Source organism: Cervus canadensis, chromosome 6, assembly GCF_019320065.1.
Source record: "Cervus canadensis isolate Bull #8, Minnesota chromosome 6, ASM1932006v1, whole genome shotgun sequence".
NCBI lineage: Eukaryota > Metazoa > Chordata > Mammalia > Artiodactyla > Cervidae > Cervus > Cervus canadensis.
The window spans coordinates 67,100,107-67,126,273 of record NC_057391.1 but is presented as its reverse complement, the minus strand read 5'-3'; the positions used below and the strand labels follow the sequence as shown (position 1 = coordinate 67,126,273).

General features: G+C 42.3%; 1 protein-coding gene across 1 annotated transcript in view; it reads left to right on the top strand.

Moving 5' to 3' along the window:
* Positions 1–26,167, top strand: part of RTN1 (reticulon 1) — a 235,634-nt gene that overhangs the window by 111,552 nt on the left and 97,915 nt on the right. Inside the window, exons 2-3 of the mRNA XM_043472216.1 lie at positions 9,837–10,610; positions 20,556–21,305. Coding sequence (XP_043328151.1) covers positions 9,837–10,610; positions 20,556–21,305 — 1,524 coding nt within the window. The remainder of the gene's footprint in view (positions 1–9,836; positions 10,611–20,555; positions 21,306–26,167) is intronic.

Below are 26,167 nucleotides of genomic sequence, written 5' to 3'. Positions count from 1 at the left end.
ATTTACATCTCTCTTTCTATGCAAAGCGTTTATTTTTACCTTTTGTTCACTATCTGAACAAATGAACTGATAGTCTTATTCTTCTTAATTTCTAGGAACTCTTTATAGATTAAGGAGGTTATGTGTTGTATTGTTTCCTGACTATTTGAGTTGTCTGTTCCCACTAATAGATTCTGAAGACAAACCTTGGACTAAAGGCTGGAAGCAGCAGTGGAGAATAAAGTTCAATTCTAAAAATAATGATGAGCCTTAATGTGCATCAGGCATGATTCTTAGTGCTTTGATTCCACTATCTTATTTAGTTTTCACAACAATTCTATGAGGTGATATTATTAACAGATGAGATGGAAGCACAAAGGCATTAGGAAATCTGCCACACAACTAGTAAATTTTGAGAGTCTGTATTAAAAGTCATGCATGTGACCCTGAACCTAGGCTCTTAACTAAAAACACTAATTAATTAATAATTTGGTTTTCATAGCAAACATTGAGATCCTATGAATGGAAATATTCAAACTAAAGTTAGGAGATGGCCAATCCTGAATCTCATGGATGAGATCCTGGGATTGGGAGGGGATTTAATTTGATAACTTCAAGGAACCCTTCCAGGTCTTCTTTTCTGAAAATACCATACCTGACCAGAAAGATGAATCAGGATATATGACATGCCAGGGTTCCCTATGGGACCTTTCTCTTCCAATTATTATCATCCATCAGACACTGTCACTCCCCAGCATTGCTGCCACAAGCAGCAAGGGGGCCCCAAACTTCCAGTTATAAACAGTGTCTTCGTAGTGAATTTTTGTGGCACTAGGTTTCAAAGCCCATGTATATAGGGAAATGTCCTCCACTTTTGTTCTTTGCATATGGTTAAGTGTTCCACAGATCTTTTTTATTGAATTAATGTATGATTGATGGTAAAGCTTATTCCCAAACTCTTGAATGTGACTCAATCCAATAGTAATATGGAAGTAGTCATACATTCAGTGATTACTGAGCACACACTATGTGCTAAGCACAGTGCTAAGGGACTCAAAGTTATGGAGAAGTATAAGACATGGTTCTGAACCAGTATAGAGAAAAAGATAACTGGTGACAAAGGCAGAAAAGCTGGTGAATCCCAAACAAATGGTCATGGCTTTGGAGTGGAGAGGAAGGAGAAAGCATTGAGGAGTGGGGTGGTAGGGGGAGACTGCCTACAGGAGGTGTGGAATCACCAGAAGCTTTATTTGGATTTAAGGAGGAGTGAAGGAGGCTTCCAGTTGAGGAAAGGGGCTTGCACAGAAGCATAGAAGTTGAGTATCTTATTCAACTTCTGGGCTTGAACAGGTGTGTTTCTTGAGCAGACTCAGAAATAAAACCACAAAGGCACTCACTGATGATGATCCTGAATTCTAAGCCAAAGGATGGGCAGAGACACTCACCAAAGGCTTTGGAATAGAGAAGTGACATGGTGAAAGTGATGTTTTAGGGAAGTGGATGTGTCAGCTGTGTGCAAGGTGGCACAAGGAAGAGGCGGGACTGGAAGCTGTGGAATGCTGAGGAAACTGTCACACCGATTCAAGTAGAAGGTGATAAGGGTCCAGCTGGGAAGGTAGCCATGGATGGGAAGTAAAGGAGAAAGGTCATGTAGGATCAATTATCAGGATTAACTAGATGATTGTGTGTTGGGGAGGGGGGGAGCAAAAGGACTCACCATTAAAGTGTGAACAGAAATTTACAGTACACATTTTTTTCTTTCACTACTGTCACTATACACATAGTGTTAAGGAAATATGACCAAGAACAGTTATTTTTCTATTTGGAAATCAGAGAGCACAATTCTTCAACAAATAATATAAAGGTTGGGATAATTTTTTTTGTTGTTCCAGAGGTAATTCTTTGCATGGTAAAGTAACTCAGAGCTTTTTCTGTGTTGAAAACATTAAAAGTAGACTATATCTAAATTAGGTGGGTGGATTAGGTAATGGTGATGGTTGTATAATTCTGTGGATATACAAAAATTGCTGATTTGTATATTTTAAGAGTGAATTTTATGGTTTGTGAATTATAAATCAATAAGGTTTTTTTTTTTAAAGGCAATGGAAAGTCTAGGAAGGGTTTTAATGACTTTTTCTTAAGATCTAAGTAAATTATAAATAAATATTTCTTCCCTCCCCAGAAAAGATTGTCCCCTCTCAAGAAGGCCGCAGAATCACATTTACACCTTTGAACACAAAAATGTTCAAAGCAAAAAAAATGTCCCCATACTTTGAAGCTCATCAGAACTTGTGCTTCCATTGCATCTCAGGACTTGGCAGTGTTATGCTGTCTAAGACCCTGCTGAGAACTGTCAGAGAAACTTAGGCAGTGGTTTGCTGCTGGGCTAGTTTTGGTCCTCTTATAGAATTTTCTGCTAAAGGGATAGCTCTGCAAGGCAGTGCAAGCCCTGGCTCTTCATAGTGGAGGAAAAACCCAAAACTTGCTGAATCATTTTTTTATTAAACATTAATTTTGCAGTTCCGACAGCTAAATCTGTTATTCTGGCAGGCAGGCTTTAAATAAGGCAGTGAGTTGGGGAAAGGAAGAGTAGTTGCTCATATTCTTAAAGTCCGAGCATGTCATCAGCATTGATTTTGTGTCTTTTGCTAGGGAATGCGAGTTCATCTTCTCCTTTTTACTTGATTAGCTAATCGCATAGATAACTTTTTAAAGAATGGATGTCCTTGAATTTCTCAGCACCCATTTTTCATGTTAAATCACGGGGTACTTCATTTTAGAAGGAGAATGCTTCTAGGTGACATAGAGGCTCCTGGTGCCTCCCCGGCATATCCATCCCTCAGAGATGACTCTGTTGTCAGATGTGTCACAGCCTCCATACTGTGGGCCTGCTGATTTCTTAGCATTTAGAAAAGATGAGTGGGAGTTTCAGGGAAAAAGCCTTACTGCCTACGCTCTGTGCGGGCTACTACCATCCATCACATGGGCAGTCTAAGGGCAAATGATTCTTGGAAAAGTGAATGCAGATTCACTCTAGGTCACTTGTTTCTGGTCTGTAATTTTTGAATTTTAACATGCATCTTTCACCCTACTCCCACTGTCATTCCAGGTTTTCATATGCCCCCCCTAAAATATTTCTCAAATTAATGGTACTATATACCTATACCTCTTAGTGTTGGCTCTATTTAAACAATAATTGGTGTTTTTGTTTTGTTCTTATTTTTAAAAGATGTTTCTCTAATGGAGCTCTGTGCTCAGAAAACCTTTTCATACAACTATTCTTTGTTTCTGGCATTTTCTGTGTTTCCATTTCAGAGCAGTAAGAGGGTCTTTATGAGTTACAGGAGAATCATCTTAAACCACTGTAGACTTGTCTCTACCCTGAGGAGTAAGAATGAGCTCAATCTACAAGACAGAAACCTCATCAGTAGGCATGGAACATTCTCCTGCTTTTTCTATTGTCTTTGAAAATTTCAACATTTCATACTTGTTAGGCATTACCAGGCATTACCAGTTCCTCACAGGATCCATCAGTTGCATCACTAGAAAATACTTAACACCCAATCACCTGCTTATGGAGCTCTGCAGACAGCCCTGACCTTGCACTCTTGGGACTTCAGGTTCTAAGGCAGACCCCAGAAGGCAACATGAGTGTGGACTGGCTATATTTAACTCCTTCTGGCTCAAAAGACCCTGATCATGTCAATAGGTAGGATAAAGTACCAAATGGATGGATGGATATATATTGCAAATTCTGGTGTCCTCCCTGCAAAACAGAGGTAATCATAAAGCCCACAGCTCTCATTTACTGTGTGTACTATGTGCCAGGAAAGGAGCTAAGTGCATTATCTCATTTAATCCCTGTAACAGCCCAGTAACATGGGAACTATTTTGCCCCATTTTAAAACTGAATAAACAAGGCTCCATGGAATTCTCCAGGCCAGAATACTCGAGTGTGTAGCCGGTCCCTTCTCCAGGGGATTTCCCCAAACCTAGGGCTTGAACCCAGGTCTCCCCCATTGCAGGCGAATTGTTTACCAGCTGAGTTACCAGGGAAGCCCCAAACAAGGCTTAGAGAGGCTACCTTACCCAGAGTCTCACAGCTGATACTAGTAAAGTCAGGAAACAAACCTATGCTGTAGGCTAGCAATTGAATGAGCTTGATTCGGTGAGAATGAGTCAGTCAAGAATGAGGATTTGTGGATTGAAAGTTTCCTTGAGAAAAGTCAAATACTAAGTCATTATTCCTTAGTATTGCTAGATAAATTTAAAAAATAAAATAAAACACCCACCATTTAGGAGACTACTGAATTTATCTAGCTCATGATTAGTGTTTTTGATCTAGGACATGTGTATTCAAAAGCCTGATTTTATCAGCACATACAATTTTATGGCAGCTAATTTAGCTTATTTTCATGCTTTCTTCCACTTAGCTTTTGACTAGAGATAGTGACTTGGGATCCTTCAACTTTTATTATAAGTACTTTCCTAAAAAATTACTTGTAAGATGGAAATTTGAAAATCAATCCCATTTTAAATTTGCTGTGCACTGCTGTCCAGCCACCTCCTGAAGGAGCATGTGTATGTCTACACCTTAACTGTATATGTGCATCTGCCTTCATGCAAATCAGATTTCTAGATGGCCAAGGAAACACCCAGAGAATGAGGAAGTCAGATGTTCCCAGGAATCCCTGGTTATATAAAGAAAAGTAGTAATTTCTAGTCTAGACAAGGAAAGCCTTTTTATTTAGTGGATTTGTATCTAACAATGTAACAATATTGGTTCCTGCCTGGGGCAACTGGCTTGTGCTCTCAGCCTCAGTCCACACAGCTGCCAGCTCTGCAGGAAGCGCTGACAAGGATTAATTGGCTTTCCTGAGCCTTGAGGCTCAGCTTTGCTTCCCAGTTCCAAGGATCCCTCAGGACTCTGCTTTCACATAATTTACTGTCTAGAAGGACTTTGTATTTTCTAGAGTTCTATCTAATAGGCCCTATGTAATGTATACACACTTTCAAATTCTTTGAACCTTGAGAATCTTTTAGGATATTTAGCTCAATTTAAATAGGACAAGAGGTAGGACATGACCATATTCAAAGTATTTAGATTATTTGTTGATTTTATGAGGGTTTTGACATGGTCCCATTTAAAATGTGTGATTTACACAAATGATTTTGTCCCTCTTCCTCTATTTGGTAGTATTTGTAGAATGTGACATCCTTTCAATTTTATGCTGGGTTTTCTGGGCAAGAGGAAGCTAGTAAGATGAGGATTTCAGGAGTAGGAGTTCTTCCCAATTATGGATTCTATTTATAGTCTCTCTAGTAATGTTGATGTGATCCAGAGTTTATCCCCTCAATTATTACTATATATCTGGGAAGCCCCTTTTCTCTGTGGCATCACCTTTAGGAAAATTATATTGATTCTGCTATACAGGTAAAGAAGAAATAAAGGAAGTTGTGTCCCACTATGGTGAAGCCAGTTAATATAAAAATCATAGACAGTTGGAAGAGTCTTCTGCTGTTGTCCTATCCAACTTTCCATCAAATGCTGGTTCCTGCCTAGATGGATGCTGGGCCTCTTTCCATCTGCCTGCCACTGAGATCATAATAGTCTTGTTCCCGAAATTCAGCTCCAGCCCATTGTTGGATAACTTGAATTCTAGACAGTTCTTTCACATAAGAGATTTAAAACATCCTCTTTGTAACTTCTCATCAATTAGTCTTAGTTTGATCTGAGTAGTTGCATAGAACGTCTACTCATTGATTGATTGATTAATTGGTCCATTCATTTATTCATTTTTTGGGGTGCCTACTATGAACAATATATTGTACAAGAACATGAGTCTCAAACTCTAGGAGCTGACAGGTTAGCAGGCGATACCATAGACATATCAAAGTCATGTATTGGACATATGACACAAGCAGTATAATTAAGTGCTATGGAAAATGAAAGGGAGAACATTAGGAAGGGGTCAGGTCTTGACAGATGTGGTTGGCAAACTCATTTTGGTGATGGTTTAGTAGCTAAGTCATGTTTGACTCTTGCAACCCCATGCACCTCTGTCCATGGGATTTCCCAGACAAGAATACTGGAGTGGGTAGGCATTCCCTTCTCCAGGGGATACTCCTGCATTGCAGGCAGAGTCTTTACTGACTGAGCCACCAAGGAAGCCCATGGCTTGAGGTTAAAAGGTGGATATTTGGATGTGGAGATAGATTGTAAATATTAGGTGTTGGAGAAGTCATGGGTAGTTTGTATTAACCAGAGCTCAGCGTTTGAATTGGAGAGTGTAAGACAGGGCTAAAAAGGCTGGTAGAATGAGCGTGAGATAGTGAAGGGCTTTGTATGCCTAGAGTGGAGGGTAGAATAGTGGAGACAGAGCTGTGAGGCCAGGTGGCATTCACATCGTCTCAAATGACAGGGTGCAGAGTTCAAGGATTATCCAGTGAGGCAAAGCAGAGCCCTGGGGCCAGTTGCTAAACAGGTGAAAGTTGTGTTTAGTGTGATGACTGGTGGCAGAAGACAGTAGGCTAGAGGGCTGTGTAACATGCCAGATACGGGTGGTAAGGGTCAGAAGCCATGTGGTAGCCCCTGCAATAGAAGTACTGACGGAGAGTTGGATGGTAATGACTTTGACAGCCCTGGAAGCTATCTACTGTGTCTTCCCCTGGAGAGTATCTTCTCCCCACTTCCCCACACATCCAGACTATTTACATCTAGCAGCAAACCCCTCCTTACTTTCTGGTGAACAATTGCTTATTAACACATGGAAGCTTTCCAGGTAATTGTGGTAGAGAATCTCAGGATCCAAATGTCTGCTGTGAAATAGCTGAGAATTGATTTCCCTGCCTCTAATGTGGTCTACATTATCAGTTCAGTTCAGTTCAGTCGCTCAGTCATGTCTGACTGTTTGCAACCACATGGACTGCAGCACGCCAGGCCTCCCAATCCCATCACCAACTCCTGGAGCTTTCTTAAACTCATATCCATTGAGTTGGTGATGCCATCCAACCATCTCATCCTCTGTCATCCCCTTCTCCTCCTGCCCTCAATCTTTCCCAGCATCAGAGTCTTTTCCAGTGGGTCAGTTCTTCGCATCAGGTGGCCAAAGTATTGGAGTTTCAGCTTCAGCATCAGTCCTTCCAATGAATATTCAGGACTGATTTCCTTTAGGATTGACTGGTTTGATCTCCTTTCAGTCCAGGGGACTCTCAAGAGTTTTCTCCAATACCACGGTTCAAAAGCATCAATTTTTCGGTGCTCAGCTTTCTTTATGGTCCAACTCTCCCATTCATACATGACTACTGGAAAAACCATAGCTTTGACTATATGGACAGAGTTCTGACAATACATGGTCCACTGGAGAAGGGAATGGCAAACCACTTCAGTTTTCTTGCCTTGAGAAGGCAAACCACTTCCTCATCTTGCCTTCTCAAGGCAAAAATGCTGACGTGTTTTGCCACTCCCTTCTCCAGTAGATCACGTTTTGTCAGAACTCTCTGCCATGACCTGGCTGTCTTGGGTGGCCCTACATAGATAGCATGGCTCAGTTTCATTGAGTTAGACAAGGCTGATCCAAGTCTACATATAGGCTAAGCCCATATCACAAAAGAAGCTTTAAATATCCTTTAGGATAAAGGTGTGTGTGTGCACACATAGATTTAAATTTAATAGCTTTTTCTTTAGTGTTCTATGTGTGTGGTAGGGAATAATTCTCGTCATTATTACCATTCCTTTTGTTATTGAGTTTGTTTTTATCTAACTGGAAAAGCAGGGGTGAAGGAAGTATATCTAGAAGACTATCTGAAATGAACAGATTTAAACTGGTCTGTTGCTCACAAAATTAGGCTACTTGTTGAATAAAGTGAATGTCGTTAGCAATGTAGGGGAATGTTCCCACATGTCTTCTCACATTCTGTTATTTATGCTTTATTCTAAACTTTAAAGATACTTTCTTTAATTTTTCAAATATTTATTAAGTACCTACTATGTGCCAGGACCTGTTCTAGATTTTGGGCTACCTTAGTGAACAAAATGGTCAAAGATTCCTGCCCTCGTGGAATATATCTAGCAAAAGAGGGGGGACAATCATTAAATAAGTAATGAACATATAAGGTAATTATGTGATTTATTAGGAAGAGACAAGTGTTAAGGAAAAATAAAGAGAAAAGTAGGGAGGGACAGGGCTGCTGGGTGTGTAGGGGAGTTGCAGCCTGAGACAAAGTGGTCAAATCTGCCTTCCTTAAGAAGGTGACGTTTGAGTGAAGACTCAGCAGTGAAGGGTTTAGGTACATAGGTACCTGGATTAAGAGAACTGCAAGAAAAGAAAGCTGCTCTTGCAGTGGTATTGAGGCAGGAGAGTGCTGGAAGCAAAGAGGCTCTGTGCTTTTCCATTTCCCTTAGACTAACCGTGCTCATATAACCAAGAAGATAGCTTGGAAAAGAAAATTGCTAAGTGTACTTGTAATAGAACTGATTCAAAATTACTTAAAAAGGAAAAACTTCACAAACATTTAAGGAAGTACAGAGGGGGCTAGGGGAGGTTTTCTGACTTCTAGACTGCTTGGGTTTGAACCCTGGCTCGGCCACTGCCTGCCTCTGTGGGCTTCGGTGTGTCATTCAGCCCTACTGTTCCTCCGTTTCCTCATCTGCAAAATGAGGCTAATTATAGTACCTATCCTCTAGGGTTGCTCTGATGACTAAATGAGTCAATAGTAATGAAAGCTTGGCACTGTCTGACACATAGCAAGTATTAGTTACCAATATTACTACTACTGTTACTACTCATAGTTACTGTTACTGCTTTTATGAGTTGGTGCCCTAATCTGTAATATTCTTTAAGTATGTCTTAAGGGTTGAATGTGTGTGTATGTGTGATCTCTTGAGAGTGTGGGGCTTAATTTAGAACATTAAAGAATCAGGTAAAATCCTACTTGTCACTTAAGTGACAAGTTCTCAATAAATGTTGCTTTCTTCCCCTCTGACAGTATTTCACAGCACAGAAAAATAGTAAAGCGTTTCTTTCTTCTCCTTGCTATGAGTGAGTATTTTGACTGGTTTATAAATAAAATGAAGGCCAGGTGAAAACATTCTGTAGACTCAACTTGGAAACTTTTTCTTTGCCCTTGGTACCCCCAGTAGAACCGAGAAATTCTCAGTGGGGCATTTTGAACATACTGGAAGGCAAATAACCTCAGTTATTGGTGGGTAGCTGAGGAGAAAAACAAAACGAGGGGAAAACCGGAGAAGAAGGGAAGCACTCTGTTAAAGTGATACCACTTTGGGAGGAGGCCACCAGAAAACTAGGAGTTTCTTTCTCTGAGTACCTTTAACAAGAGAAGAGATGGCATCAATCCAGGTAGAGCAGGAGTCCCTGAATGAAAGGACTGGACCAGACAGTTCTTGAGCCTTCTCCAAGCTCACTGAGCAGCCCTTCTCCCCAGTGGAATATCCTATTGTTATATTTACAAACCTGAATTAACTTATATTTCCACATCTGTTTAAAGAGTCAGTAGTGCTTTAGACACAAAGATGGGTTCTGTTGACTAATGCCAAGTAAGAACCAATCACTGCATATTAAAGTAGTAGATTTTGAGAATCAACTTACTAGTTCTCTGGGGTCTGTCTCCAACTTCTCTGGATGTGGCAGCTCATGCAGTCTGCTGCCAGAAAAATGCCAGTGCTGGGGGCTATCCTGGAGACAAGGAAAAACAACACGAGAGTGGTCTGAGGGAACTCTGCGGTCTTGAGGAGATAGGGTGCTGTGCCTGCACAGGCCAGGGTGGGTGGTGGGTTAGGCAGGTGGAGACATGAAGCCAGGCACCCCCTCACTCTCTACTGCTGTGTTGATTCACAGGTGCATCAGATGTCTCCAGGGCCACAGATCATACCTTTTCAACAGTGGCAAAGGATGGGGAAGGAGTGTGTTATACATCTCTGATTTCTGACATCTATTACCCACCTCGGGAGGATGCTACATATTTCACTGGAATTCTTCAGAAAGAAAACGGCCACATCACTGCTTCAGAGAGCCCTGAGGAGTTGCGTTCCCCCGGATCCTCCTTACCAGATGTGCCTGGGACAGAGCCTCGTGGCTTATTTAGTTCTGATTCTGGAATAGAAATGACTCCAGCAGAGTCCGCTGAAGTGAACAAGATCTTAGCAGACCCCCTGGACCAGATGAAAGCAGAAGCCTATAAATACATTGACATAACTAGGCCAGAGGAGGTGAAATATCAGGAGCAATGTCACCCCAAGTTGGAAGAGAAAGACTTGGACTTTAAGAATAAGGACACTGAAATCTCAGTAAGGCCTGAAGAGACCCGTGAGGCTGAGAAACCAGTTCCTGTGGAGGGGAAAATCCTCAAGGACCATTTATTTGAAGAATCAACATTTGCGCCATATGTAGATGATATCTCTGAAGAACAGCGCAGTGCCCCTCTGATTGCCGCCCCTGTCAAGATCACGCTGACTGAAATCGAGCCTTCTATTGAAACCGCTACCCCAGAGAAGACCCCTGAGAAGCAAGATATCTGCCTGAAACCGAGTCCTGACACAGTCCCCACGGTCACCGTCTCAGAGCCTGAAGACGACAGCCCAGGATCTGTCACTCCTCCGTCTTCTGGAACAGGTGAGGAAATGAGGGGGGTCCCTGCCTTGGGAAAACCCAGTGTGTGGAAATATGAACTTTAAGGACTGAAGATTTGCATTCAAAATACTTCAATCTCATTTTAACTGATTTAATTAACATGTAACTTTTCCAGTCTTGTGCCCATTGTACAAAGGTTGACATCTGGGTTTTTTTTTAAAAAGTCCTATCAGATTTGCTTTATAAATTATTTCTTTCTTTCTTCGAGGGGAGAAGTAAAAATGACATGCTGGCAACATTAAAACCTTCCTGTAGTTCTACTGTTCAGAGTAGGGAGGGAGGTGCTGCCAGGTTCTAGGTTAGCTCTTTTCCCTGACCCCTGGGCGTCTTAGCTGTTCTCTTCAGACCAATTGGACCACCTTGGACATTTTACATTCTTGGCTCCAACTCCAAGTCTGTACAGTGAAGGGTGATAGGGTAGATGTTAGGGTCTGGCAGGGATGGACGGTGAGAAGAAACCTAAACAAAGGGTACTCCTCCCTTCCCCCTTCAGTCTCAACACTGTCCTTTTCATTTTTTCAGTTTATTGAAGTTCTGCTTACAATTTTATTTTTTAAACCAACGATTCTATTTGGTTATAATTTTTAATAGTTCAGAATTCACTAGGCTATGATCTTTTACAGCTTGAACCTTCTACTCTGACTCAAGGCAGAGTGTTGTTAGACCACATCAGTACATCTTCTCAAGCACAAAGGGGACCTCCCAGACCTGACTGGAAGTCCAGAGTGGTAGCCAGAGTTTCCCCCCTACCCCCATGCCACCCCTTTGCAGGTGGTAGGAGTGGAGCCTTTATGTCTCCTCTGCTCTTGAATGCTTAGGGGCATTAGGATGAAGACAGGGAGAGATCTTGAATTTCCCCCTACCTCAAATGGCTGGAATTCTGACCCTACCCCACAGTGATTTACAAACCTCTTTTATTTACAAAAAGTAATCTTCAGAACCTCAGGTGAAAGAGCTTGTACTGAACTCTTAAAACAGATCTAAACCCTTTTGATTAAAGAGTGATTGCTCTAAATCTTGATGAAGCAGTCAGTTCAAGTGTTAGAACAGAGCAGGTATTTAATGGAGGTCCCTCCTGTCTTGTTTCCCTAAAGATTTTGGTATCCATTCCTCTCTTCCCCTGATCTTACCTCAGACTCATTCAATTGTAAACTCTTAAAGATTCTCTGCACCCAGTTCCTGATTTTCAAATTCATTCATTTGCTCAACACATACTTTCTACACACTTTCTTTTAGTCAGGCACTAGAATAAGCACTGGTGATGCTGGAGTTGAAAAGCAAACAAAAATCAGTCTCTGCCTTCCAGTGGGACAGATGACCAGGGAAATAGTCACATTCCAGTGTGACTTATCCCAGCTGACAACAGGAGGTAGGAACATATCTGAGTCTCAAAGCCTCCTTGTGATCCTTCTGGCCACGCAGGTAAAACCCTTCTATTAATGTTATCTCATGACATAAAGATACTGACACTCTGAAGATAACTACATTATCAGCTGTGTTTCAGAGCTCTAGGTATGTCTGGTGATCAGTACGGAAGAACTTTGGCCAGTCTTTGGGAAGGGTGAAATGCCCCCGGTCCTTCAGGTCTATTTACATGGCCACACGCATATGTGAAAATTACAGTTTATGAAGCTGGTGATAAAGACTTGATGTGTGCATGTGTGCATGCGAAGTCACTTAAGTCATGTCCAACTCCGTGCGACCCTATGGACTGTAGCCCACCAAGCTCCTCTGTCCATGGGATTCTCCAGGCAAGAATACTGGAGTGGGTTGCCATGCCCTCCTCCAGGGAATCTTCCCAACCCAGGGATTAAACCAGTGTCTCTTACATCCCCTGCATTGGCAGGTGGATTCTTTACCACTGAACCACCTAGGAAGTCCTAAGACTTGATATAAGGTTCATTAATTATGAGGGATATTTTTTTCTTCGGTTGTCATGACTCATTGGAGTTCTGGAACATCTTGAAGAGAAGACAAAATCAGATTTGGCTCTCATGATCTTGGAGTTTTATGATCTGTTGGTGCCCGTTTGACAGCATGGGATAAGACAGTGGTTTTCTCTGCAATTACTCCAAGTAAACATCTAAGTAAGGTTTATTCCAGAAAGAGAAAGTCCCTTGTCCCATTACACAATTGTCTCTGATGGTCAGTTCCCCTCTCCACGCACCCCCCCACACCATAACACCTGAGTCATATGACAACACATAAGAATAAAATTAACAAAAGAGATAGGAGAAGTCAGCTTGTCATTGAGGCTTTTCTTATTCTTTTTATCCCAAAATGAAAGTGAAAGTCTCTCAGTCACGTCCAACTCTTTGCAACTCCTTGGACTATACAGTCCGTGGAATTCTCCAGGCCCGAATGCTGGAGTGGGTAGCCTTTCCCTTCTCCAGGGGATTTTCCCAACCCATGGATCGAACCCAGGTCTCCTGCATTGCAGGCGGATTCTTTACCAGCTGAGCCAAGAGGTTACCTTAACCCCCTTCTCATCTTGTGAGCCCCTCGTACTATGAGACCCTATGCCCATAGACACTGGAGGATTTGGGCTTTATTTCATCTCTTGGATCTCAATTCTCTCTGCCATTTCCAGTGCTAACTGGTAAGACAAACACCAAGAATTACATATATTCCTACATAGAAACTGAGGAAAAGGCAATCATCCTAAACAAAAGGAATTCAGTTTATCACTGTTTAATAAATATGGAAATTATCAACAAACTCTAGGGAATAATTCTAATTATGTGAATTATGAATCAGGAGAAGTTATAATTTAGAAAAGTTTTAACTACAAACCCTTAATCTTAATCAAGGAGTCTAATATACTTTCTTCAATTCCAATACATTATTCCATTTTGCAGTTTTCTTCAATGTACTTAATTATTTTCACCATATTAAATAACATACCCTGAGGTATGGAGGTAATTCTTACAGCTCAAATATTGGAAGTGTCTTCTAAGTAAAGATCAGTCATGAATACAAGCGAAATGTTTTAGGAAAATACAGTAAGTGCCCTGAGGCACCAGAACATTGATCTGTCAGCAGCATGCTGTTCCTGACCCAAATACCTAGAAGTATATTATGGTTGTCATGGATGTTCTTTGAGGTGTTATCTTCAGAAAAGATAATCAATAATCAAGAGGCTATGATAAAACCACCCATGTCCCTTAAGAAGAAATAGCAATACAAAGTAAATCAATTCAAACTCTTTGAAAACTACTGTTGCTATTTATTTCCTTGCATTGATGAGGTCTGTGATTCTCCTACCCACTTTGCAAGTTTATTCTTTTATTCAAAATGCTTATTGAGTCACTTCTATATGTCAGACATGTGCTAGACACCAGACACATTGCAGCAAACAAGGTGTATAAAGTCCCTGCCCTCATGGAGCTTATTGCTAGTGAGAGACGTCAGTAAAAGGAAGCACATAAATAAATAGTGTAATTTCATGGAATGTGAACACTGTCAATGTGGTTGCAGTGGGGAGAAGGAAGGGAAGAGTGGCAGGATCAGATCTGTGTTTCTAAAAGATCCTTCTGGATGACAAGTGGAGAATGAGATGGGAACAAAGGGGAGGGCTGGATGTCAGCACTGCTCATGGTTGGACACTGGCATCTGTGACTTGATAGACTGGCCCATATTCACCTTCCTTTTTTTTCCTTCTAAATTAAAGCAGCATGATTAGTAGCAGCAGTGATAGAATGTTGGGTATGAGAAGGTCAAGGATGGCCTCTGTGACCTGAGATCTGTAATCTATGATCTGAAATCTGAATGAGAAGAAGACCACAATTCAGAGAGGGATTAACAGGGACCCCAGGTTTAGAGGTCAACTAATGCACAGGCCTCAAGGCTCTATTATTTGGGAACTGAAAGATGATACAAAGGAGCAAGGGAGAAGTATGAGACAGAACAGAATTGGAGAAGTAGACAGGGCCTAGAACATTAAAGGCTTCGCATGCAAGAGCAAAGAATTTGAGTTTTGTTCCAAAGGCATTGGGAAACCATTGAATAATTTTAATCTGGGAAGGAATGCCATTCATTCATTGTTTCACTTAACAAACATGCAATGACCATTTACTTCATGTCAAGCATTGCTTAATCGCTGCTGTGGATATAGTGGTGAAACATAAGATTCCTGCATGCCTGGAGTTTGCATTTTAATTGACAAGACTTACATACAAATAAATAGATGATATACTATCAGGTTGTTATAATGGTTATGAAGAATGATAAAGCAAGGTAGAGTGTAAGAGAGTGATGGGGGCAGTCATGAGGAAATGCTCTTCCTTGCCAGTGGTTTTCGGCAGAGACCTGAATGGGGTGAGGGAACAAGCCGTGTGGACACAAGGAAGTGGTGCCAGGCTGAGCTGACGCCAGTGCAGAGGCCCAGAGAATGTCCTAAGTGTTCTAGCAGCAGCTGGAAAGTCAATGTGGTTGCAGTGGGGAGAAGGAAGGGAAGAGTGGCAGGATCAGATCTGTGTTTCTAAAAGATCCTTCTGGATGACAAGTGGAGAATGAGATGGGAACAAAGGGGAGGGCTGGATGTCAGCACTGCTCATGATTGGACACTGGCATCTGTGACTTGATAGACTGGCCCATATTCACCTTCCTTTTTTTTCCTTCTAAATTAAAGCAGCATGATTAGTAGCAGCAGCAAACATACCTTCCCATGCTAGGGGGTTCTAACCTTCAGTTTCTATATTCTATTTAATTATCAATGACTCTCTAGCTTTGCTGTGTCAGTCTTGTGCTGTGCTAAGCTGTGTCTGACTTTGCAATCCAATGGACTGTAGCCCGCCAGGCTCCTCTGTCCATGGGATTCTCCAGGCAAGAATACTGGAGTGGGTTGCCATGGCCTCCTCTAGGGAATTTTCCTGACCCAGGAATCGAACCCACATCTCTTAAATCTCTGTGTGGCAGGCAGTTCTTTACTGCTAGTACCACCTGGGAAGCCCAGTGTCAGTCTTGACATAAACCCGTAAGTTTTTAACAAGGGTAGGAAAACCTCTGTTTTGTTCTAAAATTTCCCCTGATTTCTCCTAGCACTTTGTTAAACTTTTAGTTCACTTTTAGAATGGAGGGTAATGTCTACAATATCTACTGAGTCCCATTTCACTCATAAGAAAGATGATTTTTTTTAAAATAGTACTTTTACTTGCCCAACATGAAACTTACCAGACCTTTTCCTCCCACACTCCACTGGTACCATCCTTGGGCGTTAGTCACTCAGTTGTGTCCAAATCTTTGTGACCCCATGGGCTGTAGCCCTGCCAGGCTCATCTGTTCATGGAATTCTCCAGGTAAGAATCCTGGAGTGGGTAGCCATTCCCCTCTCCAGGGGATCTTCCTGACCCAGGGATCGAACCCGGGTCTCCTGCATTGCAGGCAAATTCTTTACTGTCTGAGCCACTAGGGAAGCCCCTACCATTTTTACCTTTGAGTAAATAAACCAACATCCTCAAGCCTTCTTTTCTGAATGCTCTAACGTAGTAGTTTTCAGCTGGAGATAGGGTTGCCAGATAAAAATATCAATATTTCCTAGGACATACTTATGCTAAAAAAAAGTTCATTGTTTATCAAACCGTCCTAGTTAACTAAGTATCCTGTATCTTTATTTGCTAAATCTGTCAACCCTAACTGTATGTGATCTTTAGAATCACCTTTGGAGATATAAAACACTGATGCCTGGGCCCCATCAAGACTCAACTTCTACTAAGTCAAAGTTTCTGAGGGCAGTTTTGAGCCACACCCCACTCAAAATCAGTGAGGAGAAGGAAGGGAAGAGCGGCAGGATCAGATTTATGTTTACACAACCCAGAAACAGTTTCACCACTGTTCTGGGACTTCCCCAGCCGTCCAGTAGTTAAAAATCTGCCTTCCAATCCAGGGGACATGTTTAATCCCTAGTCAGGGAACTAAGATCCCACATACTGTGAGGCCACTAAGCCCATACACTGTACTACTGAGCCAGTGCCACAACTAAGCCTGGATGCTGCAAAGACCTGATGCAGTCAGATAAGTAAATTAATTAAAAAAACATAAAGCAAGACCAAAGGACCAAAAGTCACCCTTAGGAAAAAAAAAGAACCATTGTTTTAACGACTTGAGCTAATTCTCACATGAGCTCTGCTTGTTGAGTACATCCTGTGTGCCAGGCACTGTACCTGGTACTGGGGATATGATGTGGGTTGTTTCACTTTTTTGACTGTTACAGATAATGCTGTTATGAACACAGTGTATAAGTTTTTGAGTGGACATAGGTTTTCAATTCTCTACTTATGAGTGGAATTTCTGATTTATATGGAAACTCTAGTTGAGGAACTGCCAGACTAGTTTCCAAAGCAACTGTATCATTTTACATTCACACCAGCAGTGGCTGAGTGTTCCAGTTTCTCCACATCTTTTTCAACACTTACTACTCTCTGACTTTTTGATTCTAGGAATCCTAGTGGGTACAAAGTGGTAACTCATTGGTTTCGATTTGTACTTCTCTGGTGAATTATGATGTTGAGCACATTTCCGTATGCTTTTCTGTCATGTGTAAATACTCTTTGGAGTAATTGCTATTCAAATTATTTGCCTATATTTAACTGGGTTGTCTTTTTATAATTGAATTATAATAATTTTTAATAGATTCTAGATATAAGTCCCTTATAGGTATATGATTTGTAAAATTTTTACCCATTCTATGGATTGTCTTTCCACTTTCTTGATGTTTTCCTCTAAAGCACAAAAATGTCTAATATTTATGAATTCCAATTTGTATATTTTTATTTTGTTGCTTATGTTTTTGATGTCATGTCTAAGAAACCACTATCTAATCAAAGGTCATGAAGATTCACTTCTGTGTTTTCTTCTAAAGTTTCTGATTTTAGTTCTTACATTTAGATTGAATCCACGTAGAGGTAATTTTTAATATGACATGAGGTAGGGTTTCAGCTTCATTCTTTTGCATGTGGTTATCTAGCTTATTTTTCCTCTTCTTCTCATTTTCTGAAATACAGTTTGTCCTATCTCAGGCCCCCACCCACTTTTTGAACAGATGTGGCCTGATATAGTGAGAAATGCATGAAACATAAAGACTTGAGTCCAAATTTAAGGCAAGTCATTTCTCACCATGTGGCTATATCATTCAGGGCCCTGCAGGAAACAAAAGCGACACACTCAAAAGTTGTAACTGAAGAGGGTTTAAAGAAATGGCTATTTACAAATGTAAAGACATTTAAAGATAGTTAAAAGAACCAACAAAAAATGGTAAAGCACCCAAGGACTGGCGACATTAAGGATCTATTGTACCCCGGACCCAAAGCGGGAAGGGGAAGGAAGAGCATTCCCAAAGCTTGGAGCTTCAGAAACAGCAAGAGGTATAAATACCCCAACATTTGCCTCCTTCCACCTCTTCTGTGGAAGAGAAGAGGCTGTTTTGCTATTGGCTGAAGATAACCAGAAATCAGAGAGGAAGGAATTCCAGGTAATACCTTCTATGTAGGTCAGCCTCTTGGAACAGAGAACAGGGCAGAGAAAGATGGGAATAAGTCCAAGGAGGCAAAGATAGAAAAACCAGTACCGTGATCTTGGACAAGTCACTTTACCTATTGCCACTAGACTCTAAGCCCCATATGTGAAGTGCCTGTAACCCAGAAAATGCTCAACAAGTGGAGCTGTGATGCTGCTGCTACTGATAGTGCTCTGGAGGTACAGGCTGTTCCTTCATTCACACTGGCCTCTACTTCCTATCTTCTTCCTCCTCCTTCCACCCTATCATTGCAAATTTAATGTAACTTTTACACTTTTTTGCTGTTTGAAATCACATGTGCACAACTTACTAAGGAACTAACTTCTATAAAAATAGAGTTAAGGATCATGCAGTAAATCTTTTTACACATAAACTGTGCATGAGATAATGAGGTTCTTGTTTTAAGTTACTGAAAAAAAAAAAAAACACATAAATCATATCACTTCTCTACTCAAAATCCTCCAATGGCTTCTCATTTCACTCAGGATAAAAGCCTGATGAGATCCTACATGATGACCCCACTTCCCTGAATGCATTTTACCTCTTTTCCTATTTACCTATTTTCCTACCCCCTTACTCACTTTGCCCCAGACATGACTGCCTCCTTTTGATACCTAGATCATTGCAGCTCCCACCTCCAGACCTTTGTACTATCTGTTCCCACTGCTTGGCATGCTTTTCCTCTGTTTATCTTCATGAATCACTTGCTCACCTTCTGAAGTGTTGAATATAGGTTACCTTCTCAATAAAATCTATCTTGACAACCCTATTTAAAATTACAAACTCATCCCCACCCTGTCACAGTCCTCCTGACCCCTTTACTTTTTTTCCATAGCACTTAACATCTTCTAACATACTATATATTTTTTTTATTACATGCATTATTTGTGTATTGTATTCTTCTCCCACTAGAATATAAGCAGAGATTTTGTTTCCTGTTTCATTCACTAATACATCTTAAGTGCCTATAAGGGAGCCTAACACATAGAAGGCGATCAGTAAATAATAGATGAATGAATGATACATGGATAAAGGATAAAAATCATTTCAGTTTTTAGAGAATTAGACAAATCTAAACTATTTTATCCATTGGGGTCCACCCATAGTCCTAAAGTGACAATTTACTTAGCCATCAATAGTCTATCCTTTACCCTCCCAGTGACCTCAAAGCTTTGGAGAAATGACAAGTAGTTCTTGCTTATAAAAGGGCCAGAAATCACTGGTAGGATATTCTGACATAAGGTCCTGTTGCATTGGCAAGGGGAAAACCAAGCTCTTGAAAACTGTTGTCATGGCCATCCCAAGTAATTTCAGCTAAGACAGAAATATCAGTAAGATTGCCCATGAGGTTTGGGGGCCATCTGAATATACATCAGACAGAAGGTAGGCAGTTGCCCAAGGGATGTGACTGTTGGGTTTTGTTCTCAAGAGGAGGTGAAGAGATGACAAAAGAATGACAGTGGACTCTACCATTAGAAGCCTCTACCATTAGAATCCCTTGTGGGATTGCACAGTATGGTAGTCTGCACAGCCTGCTTAGTGGAACTGGCAAAAAATTATTCCTTATATTGCTTCACTTTGTTACACTTTTCACTAAAAAAGAATAAATGTATTGATTCTTATGGAAAATGTGAAGGTTGGAAAGCATGTTGTACATAAGGATCCAAATTAGCTTTCTTTGTCTTACTGAAGCAGGGAACATAGACAGGGGTTCATGAACAAGGAGTTATTACAGATTTGTTGACACTGGTGGGCCAAATTAGAGAGATATATATATCGGATTGGGGCTTCCCAGGTGGCACTAGTGGTGAAGAACAGGCTTACCAACGCAGGAGACGTTAGGAGACATGGGCTTGATCCCTGGGTCAGGAAGATCCCCGAAGGAGGGCCTGGCAACCCACTCCAGTATTCTTGCCTGGAGAATCCCATGGACAGAGGAGCCTGGCAGGTACATGACAGTCCATAGGGTCGCAAAGACTGGACACGACTGAAGTGACTTAGCACACAAGCATACATAGGATTATCTGATGAAATCTGTGACACTGGAAAACTTCCCTTGGAGGCGGATTAGAAATTAAAACCATGACTTCTAGAAAGTTTCCCACATTGAAACAGAAAAATCAGCCAGGTGCTACTGCTAAGAAATTGCTGCGTCATTTTTAAAAATAACTAAATTAAGATATAGGTATATGAAACACTAATTGGACCATAACAGTAATTAGCCTTTTAGTTCTGGTGGCCTTTCTAGCATAGCCCTGGAAACAGACTATTTTGGGGGCTAATAAGATATGTGTTTTTTAAGCAAGGAGAAAATATCTCCCCTAATGGAATTTTGTTTTATTTCTTCTCTCCCTGTCCATCTGTCTGTCCTTGTGTGTGCCTCTTTGGCGCTTCTTCGCTCTGTGGGACGACAGAACCGTCTGCCGCAGAATCCCAGGGGAAATGCGGCATCTCCGAGGATGAGCTGATCACTGCCATTAAGGAAGCAAAGGGGTTATCCTACGAGACAACGGAGAGCCCACGGCCAGCGGGCCAGGGGGTCGACAGGCCCGAGGCCAAGGCCAGGTCTGGGCTGCCCACCATCCCCAGCCCCCTGGACCACGAGGCCAGCAGCGCGGAGTCGGGGGACTCGGAGATCGAGCTGGTGTCCGAGGACCCGCTGGCCGCTGAGGACACGCTGCCCTCGGGTTACGTGACCTTTGGCCACGTGGGCGGCCCGCCGCCGTCGCCGGCCTCGCCGTCGATCCAGTACAGCCTCCTGAGGGAGGAGCGTGAGGCCGAGCTGGACAGCGAGCTCATCATTGAGTCGTGCGACGCCTCCTCCGCCTCAGAGGAGAGCCCCAAACGGGAGCAGGACTCACCGCCGATGAAGCCGGGTGCCCTGGACGCCATCCGGGAGGAGCCGGGCGCCCGGGCCGAGGAGCGCACCCCCAGCCAGCGGGGCCTGGCAGAGCAGGAGCCCTTCCGCAGTTTCCCCTCGGCTGCCCCGCGAGCCGGCCCGGAGCTGCTGTCCGGAGACCCAGCCTCCACCCCCGAGGGGCCCACCGCGCCACGAGCACCCGTGGAAGCAGCGAGTTCCGACCAAAGCTCCCAGGCCACAAAGGCCCCCGGGCTTCGGGGTCCTGGCATCATGCCCCCTCTGCTGTTTCTCAATAAGCAAAAAGGTAAAGTGACAGCGTTCTTGATTAAAGTAGGTTGTCGGCTTACAGTTCTCCCCCTGGGGGCGCTGAGATACTCAACAGAGGGGCATTGGTCTGGCTCAGCCCTGTAGTCAGGTCCTAATTGGTGGAACAGTTAGCCAAGAACAATTCCAAAGAGGGTGGGGAGGAGAAAAGAGGATTCCGATTCGCAGCTGGGACTTCCATGGCAAAACCGTGTGCTGTGAGCTACGGCTGGCTGGCTGAACCCTAGCCTCTCCAATAATAAACGGTTTTGTGGACACTCCAAGATCTCCTGAATGGAGTGAATGTGTCCCTCCTTTCATTCCAGGACTGGATTTCCTCACTTGGGATGGAATGGGGTTTGTTATTGTCTAAGGCTCATTTCCAGCTTCCCACTCCCTCAGGGATGGGGTGGGCTTACAGTCCCTCTAGGTGCTGAAACCCACCATTAGCACTTCCATTTTGCCAACCAAAGGTGCTTCTTAAATGGACCAAGAGGATCTCAGCGTCATCCTTTCTCTTACCAAGAACAAACAAAACAACCACAACAACAGAGTTTCTCTTGTCCCTCAGTGAGACCTAAGGTGACTAATTTTAAAGTCACTTTTTACTTAGAATGATTTTAATCTGGCCATTACATTTTTCCTATGAGAGATCTTAAGTTGAAAGAAGTCTTCAAATTCAGAAAAAATGGAAGTCATTACTTTGTCTTTTGGGCATTCTTACCCCCAAGTCATTCTCCACACCGGGTTGCAGCTGTGTTACGGAATTCAGGAAGGGAATTAAAGTCAGGTGAGCAGTAATAAATTAGGCACTGCACAGTCTAGTTAATGGGGCTACATTGAAGGTACACAATCTCTCCCCAGATCCTGGGTAGAAGAACCTCCAGGTGGAACTTGAAAACAAACTCTAAACTCTATTCCAGGTCCCCTCTCATCCGTCTCCTCTGCTTTGTGTGTGTGTGTGTGTGTTTGTGGTTTTTTTTTTTAGAAGTATTTTTCTTTTTAAGGATAAATGATTCTGAGGGTAACACCCTCCTTCCTGTTTATATGCTAACTTCAATGATGTTAGTAGCAATTAAAGTGCCTCATATAAAAATAGAGGACAAAATCTTTCTCATTATAGATTGGAAGCGCGCTTCTAAATTCTTTAAAATGAACACATTGCAAAGGGGGAAACAGGAGGAATGAAATGAAAAGATAGCCCTGCTGCATGGTTACTGGTGGCCTAGACACATGGCATCACATGGGGGCTGACATAATTGACTCCTGATATCCCAAATAATCATCCCTCAGAGTTTAAAGTGTATTTAGTGTGTGCAGTAGGGAGGCTTTTCTGTGACATACTTAGTAGTGGAAATGTGTATTTGTTGCATGAATATTAGAACTAATTTGGATTCTTTTGCCACCACTCTGACTGTGGTGGGACAGGGCCCTGCAGCTTTCAGGGAGCTTGAAGCAGGAGCGCTTGAGTCATTCAGAGTATGGGTTCATATCACTGTACTGTAACAGGCGTGTGTCTCCATTTTATCCCGTAATTAGCATCCCCATAGTGAAATGGTCACATGTGCACGGCGCTGCTCGAGTATATTTATCCTCAAAGTAAGGAAATCTGAAGTCTAATAAAGAGAGAATGGTATTGTGCAGGCCCATTCCCCTCATTAGTATATTTGAGAGACAAGTATGGCAGCTGATGTTAGTAGCAATTAAATGTTAGTAGCTGATGTTAGAGACAAGTATGGACTGACTGAGCGACCAAATGTCCAATAAAGAGCTAATGCGATGGAGAAGTACCGCGGTGAATGCAAAGGCTTCAGAGCGTATTTTACAGTTGATTCTGGTACCATTCTAATCCCTGTGCAAATTGCCCCATGTGGCTTGGACCCTCTGCTGCCACATTAGACATTAGAAAGGAGAAAGTGGCAGTCTTTTCAAACGATTAAGGCATACCACGGTGAATAGCCTCTGCTCTCCTCCACACTGAGAGATCCTTTGAAATCCAGTCTCCCACTGAAACTCTCAGCCTCTCAGCGCTCTCAGCCTCATTATCTGTGAAGAGAGTCTGAAAGGTTGTTCTGAGGCAGCCGAGCACTGGCGGTGCTGCGCAGACGACTCAGTGCTGCCAGCAGGTTATTGGAGCCCTGGGGTTCTTCTGGTCCCACCTCCTCCACCTCAGCAGGTGGGAGGAGCAGCCTCCCCCAGGCTGTTCTTAATCACTGTCTGTGGACAGCAGGGTTGCGCTCAAGTCAAGTGCGACTCCCCGCAGCAGTGGGGTCAGGTCAGCTTCTGTGGTTTCCTCAAGCCTCTGGCAATGTAAATAGATTCAGGTTCATATATTCACAAGTATGCTCTTCTCCCTGGCTTTGAAGTTATCCTGCTAATGCTGGTGCTGGGCTAAGTTTTGGAAAGGTCCAGAAATATTTAGAATGAGGTTTGGCAAATATCTGACGACATCATAGCACATACTGTCAAGGAACGTTGGGCTTTATTTACTGGCATGTGCTTGTCCTGACAAGGTCTATTTATGGAGCTTTCTTACCTTTCGGAGACCTCCACTGCTATTGCACTGAAGACCAGATGTGGTTCATCATATTCCAGTTTCCCTTCTCTGTGCACCCCCTGAGCTCCTGCTCCCCTGTTTTACTGCTTCCCCACACCCTCAGGGATGGCCTCTTAAGAACATGACAGGGCAGATAAATTTTCACTGTTGCAAGGTTGACCCTTTTAGGAATGTCTTAGTTGAAAACAAATGAAAAATTCTCAATAAAACATTAATACCCAATGTGACTCATCAGGGTGGATATGCAGTATATTTCCACCTATTTGATTGCAGAATCTTTTATTAGAGTGTGGTGTAGGGTTCATTGCCTACAGAGCATTCTTTGAAAAATAGTGGTCTCTGGGTACTCACCTCCATTCCCAGCATTCTGATTACTTTTCCTTACAGTTCAAAAACATAGTGTCAGACCAGCCACTGGGATGTCACGTGGGAGCCTGTTAGAAATGTCAAGCTCCTTCCCAGACCTACCTACTGATTAGAATCTGCATTTTACCAAGATGTCCAAGTGATTCCTAGTCACGCTAAAGCTTGAGAAGCAATATTTTAGACCATGGTAGTCAGTATTAACGTTTCGACCTGAAACTGTTCTGAAGAAGGTCACCAACAACCACCTTCTTATCTCCCCAAAAGACCTCTTTTCAGTCGCATCTTTCTTGTTCTCCTGAGTACTTTAATGTTGTACTGCTGAACAGTCCTTAAAGCATTAGTGAGAAAATAATATATGTTCAAAATAAATATAACATAAGAAATGGTGCAAAATAAAAAGTTTAAGTTCTCCCGACCCTGTGTTACACTTCTAAGTCTGAGAGATAACTGCAGGCTTCTGTTTTTGTTCTTACTGCTTTCAGAAATTTTCTTTGTGTCTTTCAGTATACACGGTCTTTTGTTGCACAAGTGATATCATATTGGACAGACTATTTTAACTTACTTCTTTTAGCAGTAAAATCAGGACAATACCAGCTCACATGAAGACTGTTCTCGTCTCAAAACTTGTCCTCCTTTAGCTCCCAGATGTTTCTCCTTCTTGGTTATCCCCTCAGTCTCTGACCTTTTCCCCAGTCTCTTTTGCTACCTTCCTTCCGATTCCTTTGTTTGACCTGAGTTCTTTCCCCGTCTTCCTTCGTGCCTCATTTCCTTGCTCTCATCCACACAGGTGTTCAGCCACTGCCTCATGTGTAGCACCTCCCAGGCTTTGGAGAAGTCTTTCATTCTGGGCTTTTCCATTTCCTCACTTTTTAGTGAACATCCTATAAACTACCCCCCTCCACCTCCCATTTAGTACATTGATGTCCTTTGTCAAAATCTGCTCCTTTCCTTCTTCTATTCCCTTCCTGAGTGAATGAAGGGATATCATTCAGGCTTCACTCTGTTGTGGATATTCAGATCAGATCTGGATCTGAGTAAAGACTGAGTAAAGACTCAGTGGCCTGAGACCAAGTTAGAAGTAGAACCTGATTGTAAAACTTCAGTGGAAGTGTTGCAGTAGTATTTGGCTATAAAATTATCCACATTATCCAGGATGCTCTTAATATTTGAAAAATTATCAAAAACAAAGTGCAAAATGTAAAAAAAAAAAAAAGCTATTTGGAACTTTCAATAGGGCATCCAGTGATCCCAGTTTGAGAAATACTGGTTGAAGCCAGTGGTTCCCAAAGCATTGCCTCAGCATGGGGAACCTCATAGTCTCCTGCAGTGCTGACTGAAAATGCAGATTCCTGTTTGGCCCCTACCCTAGAACTGCAACATCACGATGAGCATAAGCTTGCACTTTTAATAAGCATGCTAAAGAGAATTCTGTCTGTAAGCAGATGAGCTAAGCAGCCCAACCTGTAGTGAAAAACACCTTGGTGAGCATGCCCTAGGCATATGGTGTTTTTTAATGAGAGTGAGGGGCACTCGGCTGTTTGCATCCCTTCCTGTGCCCTGGGAGGCAGGCCTCTGCACCTTCTCTCTGCAGGCACCAGCTGCAGCAGCCGGAGCTTGCCGGGCTTAGCCCTCTGTGGCAGGGAAAAGCTTATCTCCTTAGGGGAGTGATTTGCAAGACTTCCAGATGGAGATCTTCTCAAAAAGACCTAGCATTTATGATGTTTATTATTACTATGATGTTTATTATTACTTTTCATTATTTTTAATATACTAGATATTGCTTCTGTCCTAAAATATTTTGGAGAGAACCAGAATAAGTGTGACCCATTTACTTTTCTTTTTGTAATTGTTTTTTTTTTTTAAGTTAATATACTTTAGTCCCGTATTTATTTGCTTCCATGAAACTGTATTAGTAAAACAGTCCATAAAGATTCTTGGGC